Raw genomic sequence first — 4,967 nt, forward strand, 5'->3', positions numbered from 1 at the left:
ATATATATAATAGATGATAAGAAGGTAGATAAAAAAATTAGAAATGAATTTCAATCCTATGACCTCCATTGTGTTCCATGTCACTCCAAAACTGTAGTTGTTCGTCTGTTAGATTATTCTTGCTGCAATTGTGGCAACATGAAATTCTTTCATCCTCTAACTCTGATAAAATATTTAAGAAAAATTATATTAATATATCTTGTTTGTTGAAAATCCATATTTCTTGCAACTGAAGATAATACTGTACTTAAATTGATGTAATGCTTGCATTGTTCAATTTAAATAGAGCCACTTGAAATGGTCATATTGCACTAATACTTGACATCTTGTTACTAATTTTGATTTTATATTGGCACCTGTGCCAGTGGAGCACTAACAGCACTGTCCGAGCGTGATCAGTTGTCTGGCTTTCGTGCTAGTGGCTCGTAAATAGCACCATTTGAGCGTGATCATTACCAGTGTCGCCTTACTGGCACTTGTGCCAGTGGCACATTAGAAAATCATTCGAGCGAGGTCGTTGCCAGTGCCGCTGGACTAGCTCCTGTACAGGTGGCATGTAAAAAACACCATTTTGAGTGTGGCCATTGCCAGTACTGCGTAACTGGCCCTCGTGCCAGTGGCACGTAAAAGCATCCACTGCACTCTCGGAGTGGTTGGCATTAGGAAGGGAACATCCAGCTGTAGAAACTTTGCCAGATCAGATTGGAACCTGATGCAGCCATCCGGTTCACCAGTCCTTGGTTAAATCATCCAACCCATGCTAGCATGGAAAGCGGATGTTAAACGATGATGATGATGATGATACATATACGTATTTTAATTGAATCCCTGTAATTGTTTTGGAACCCTTAAATGGCTGACGATCTTTTGTGATTTCAGTTCTAGTTGAATAAATGCTGATTTCTTTCAGCATTGAACTATGGGTTCCAGGAAGCTGGCTTTGCATTAAGAAACATTGCTTATTCACTTACCGTTTACTGAGAATTCATTGCTGCAGTTCATTACTAACATGTGTGTGTGTGTGTGTGTGTGTGTGTGTGTGTGTGTGTGTGTGTGTGTGTGTGTGTGTGTGTGTGTGTGTGTGTGTGTGTGTTCGTGCACTCACACGCACGTGCATGCGTGCATGAACATATGTGTGTTTGAATTTCGCAAACATTTAAGTAACGAAATTTCAACAGCTGACTTACCATTCGTTGCTGCCCTGTGTAAATTAACAGGTAATGAAGCATCTCCTGCTCCAAATTCATTATGACATCGTACTCGAAAAGAATAATTCTGGTCTGGCAGGAGCTGAGCAACTTGATTCTTTGTAGTAAGCAAATTGGAAATAATGGTGACCCATTCTGAAGAAGGAGGCCTTTTCATTTCTATGCTGTAACTAATTGGCTTTGTCATAGCAATTTCTGTAGTTGTTGGCACTGAAGCTGGTTTCCACACTAACCATGCAACATCAGAGCCATCATCTATTAACTCAGGTGGATCAATAGGCATTCGAGGAGTAACTGCAATATAGGTTGAACCAAACCGAAATTAAATCACATTATATTGACATTTATTCAACACATAAATATCAAATATTAATGGAGATATATTGATGCAATTCACATAATATACTGGCATAAAAATGTTGTGAAGAGAAGTAAATATACAAATACAAGAAAAAAAAGCTAAACATTATTCAAGTCTTGCTTCTCTCTAAGGTGCCTTATAACGAGGTTAGTCTTGTTAATTTTAGGTTTAACTTATTTTCTGCAGATTATCTCATATCACATTGTTAATTATAGATTTCCAAAGGATTTTTTTTGCATTTTCTTACACTATTTACAGTCAAAATACATATGTGCATTTACTTTCACACACACACACACACACACATACTCGCAAGTGTGCATTTATGTGTATATATATATATATATATATATATATATATATATATACTTTATTTAAAAGCAGCAGAAATATAACAAAAAAACCGTTACTCTGAGTTTCACGTTCCCGTTCATCGGACAGTTTTGTTAGAAGGGAACGTGAAACTCAGAGTAACGGTTTTTTTGTTATATTACTCTACCTCTGGTATTTGAGTACTCTTTTTTCCACCTTGTTGCACATTTCATGTGCTTACTCCGGTATATATATATATATATACATATAACTACATAACTATAGACACACGTACATACACATACATATATCTACACATATATAAACATGTTTGTGTGTGTATGTATGTATGTATGTATGTATGTATGTATGTGTGTATATATATATGAATAATAACAATAAATGGAGCAAAACGCTATGGTTACTATTAACATATTTACATTGTCAAAGGTTTTTTTAAAACTGAGATAATATTAATATATACATAAACTAATATATATATATATATATATATATATTAGACTACATGCCTATATACAGATACATACACACTCTATATATCAATGTATATACAAATGTGTATGTGTGTGTGTGTGTGTGTGTGTGTATGTGTGTGTGTGTGTGTGTATGTGTGTGTGTGTGTGTGTGAGAGAGAGAGAGAGAGAGAGAGAGAGCGTGTGCATGTACAGTGTGTGTGCATGTACAGTGTGTGTGCATGTACAGTAAGCTTCTGCACAGTGTCTGTCTACCAAATTCCTATCACAAAGTATTAGTCAACTCAAGTCTATGACAGAAGCTTTTCAGTAGGATTAAACCCAGAAATAATCCTTGCAAACCAAACTTCTAGTGAACCATGCGTTCTTAACACCCATACCTTCATTTTCACAGAATATTATTGGTAAAGTTGCTAGAATATTATAAGTTCTTGAAAAAATATAAATATATGTAAGAATAGAACTCGACATCACAAATCATATACAGGTTCTAGAAAATTACTCATCAGCATTGTATTAACTGTTTCACTATATTTTTTATTTTGAGTTTTTTATATTTTATATTTTTTTGTGTGTGAAGGAGCATAGCTTATTGGTTAGAGTATTCAGCTCACAATTGTACGGTCATGAGTTCGATTCCCAGCGGCACGTTGTGTTCTTGAGCAAGACTCTTTATTTCACATTGCTCCTATCCACTCAGCTGGCAAAAATGAGTAGCACCTGTATTTCAAGGGGCCAGCCTTGTCACACTCTGCATCACATTGAACCTCCCTGAGAAGTATGTGAAGAGGTACGCAAGTCTGAAAAGTGCTCAGCCACTTACATGTTAATCCCACTAGCAAGCTGTTCTGTTGATCGGATCAACTGGAACCTTCGTCATCTTAAGCGATGGAGTGCCAGTGTATTTTGTGTTTGTGTTTTTGTCATCTATTGCTGATGGAACATGTAATGGTTCACTTGAGCTTATCCCCTTGCCTATGTTATGGAGCTTAATCAAATTACTCATATGTTTATTGCAGGTTTTCCCTGTGAGATGATTTTAGGCCAACACTACTGGTTAATGAATCATTTGTCAATTATACAGTATTCTTGCCACTTGGAGCAATTGTTTGTGACTACTAGTAATTGGCAGTGACATCTTTTTTGCTAAAGTTTCTAGTCAAAATTTTGCTTTCAAATCAGTATCGTGTTCAATTAATTTTTCGTTTTTTTCCAAAAACTAAGAACAACTAAAAGCAGATATAGCAGATATGATACAAAAGAAGATTTCTTTATCATATATTTTCCAATAAATGATGGCACCATAAACTCAACCTATCTTACTTTCTCCCTCTCTTTCTCTTTCTCTCCTCTCTTTCTCTCTCCTCTCGCTTTTTCTCTCTCCCTTCTCTTTCTCTCCTTCTTACTCTTCTCTCTCTCTCTCTCTCTCTCTCTCTCTCTATATATATATATATATATATATATATATATATATAAATCTGTCTCTTTCTCTCTCTTGCTCTCTAAATATCTCTCTAAATCTCTTGCTAAATCTCTCTCTCTCTCTCTGTCCATCTGTCTGTCTGTCTCTCTCTCTCTATCTCTCTCCCTCTCTCTCTCTCTCTCGCCCTCTCTCTCTCTCTCTCGCCCTCTCTCTCTTCCTCTCTCTCTCCCTCTCTCTCTTCATTAGGATTAAAATATTAGTAATTTAAAAAACTAATTCAGCTAAATGTTACTTAACTATTAGTACCTTTAAACATATTCAGTTTAATTTCCCCAAAAGAAATCTATTCAAATATAATGTCATTCACAGATTGTTTGATGAAATGCCAGCTTGAAAGCTAAAAACAAAGATTCCAAAAAAGCCAAGGAAGTTATGCTATGTCTACAAAATAATAAGTATAAACAAACCAGAATTCATAAACATTATAGATATAGATTATATCAAGATATATTTGCAATAAAGCTCAGTCTATATTATTCTTTATTCTGTTCTTCAATAGCATTACATCTTCGATAGTTTATTATTTTCCTCTTACATTTTGATTCCATGGTTTCTGAAATATTGCCAAATAAAAAACAATTTTGCTCCATTTCTTCTTTCCTTAAATAATAATATAGAACCAAAGATAAACAAGTATTCCTAATATACGTATGGAACTAGCATTGAACAAAGTATTGTCATGTCTTTTCTAGCATATTCTGTTTTTATTGTTTGAGTTTGCATGTTTGGCATATTCTAGTTTAGATTATGGCATAAAACACCATAAAACACCATAAAACACCATAAAACACAATCACTACACAAGAAAATGTTAATGCAATTCACCCTTTAAACATGAACAACACTCAGCTAGAACTTTTGCAGTTTCTTCAAATGCTAGGCTAGCATCACTGAGGGACATTCTCAATGTAAGCACATGCTCTATATAGCAAATTCAGCATCTCAAAGACTGGTCTTTCTCTTCTAATACATCAGTATTTATTTGCCACTAATCTTCTAGAAAACTCAGGTGAGACCCACAATGGAATAATACTTGCACATTTAGATGAAACTGCTGTCATACACACACACACACACACACACACACACACACACACACACACACACAC

General features: G+C 35.1%; 1 protein-coding gene across 5 annotated transcripts in view; it reads right to left on the bottom strand.

Annotated features, from left to right (window-relative positions):
- The window catches only part of LOC106873108 (obscurin), a 162,686-nt gene that overhangs the window by 86,973 nt on the left and 70,746 nt on the right, over positions 1-4,967 (bottom strand). For all 5 annotated transcript variants that reach the window (XR_008265146.1, XR_008265148.1, XR_001409839.2 and 2 more), the window contains exon 4: positions 1,188-1,502. Coding sequence is in view for 1 of the 5 variants with exons in the window: in XM_014920336.2 (XP_014775822.1) it covers positions 1,188-1,502 (315 nt within the window). In the remaining 4 variants the exon portion in view is untranslated. The remainder of the gene's footprint in view (positions 1-1,187; positions 1,503-4,967) is intronic.

The sequence above is a fragment of the Octopus bimaculoides genome, chromosome 1 (assembly GCF_001194135.2).
Source record: "Octopus bimaculoides isolate UCB-OBI-ISO-001 chromosome 1, ASM119413v2, whole genome shotgun sequence".
Taxonomy (NCBI): domain Eukaryota; kingdom Metazoa; phylum Mollusca; class Cephalopoda; order Octopoda; family Octopodidae; genus Octopus; species Octopus bimaculoides.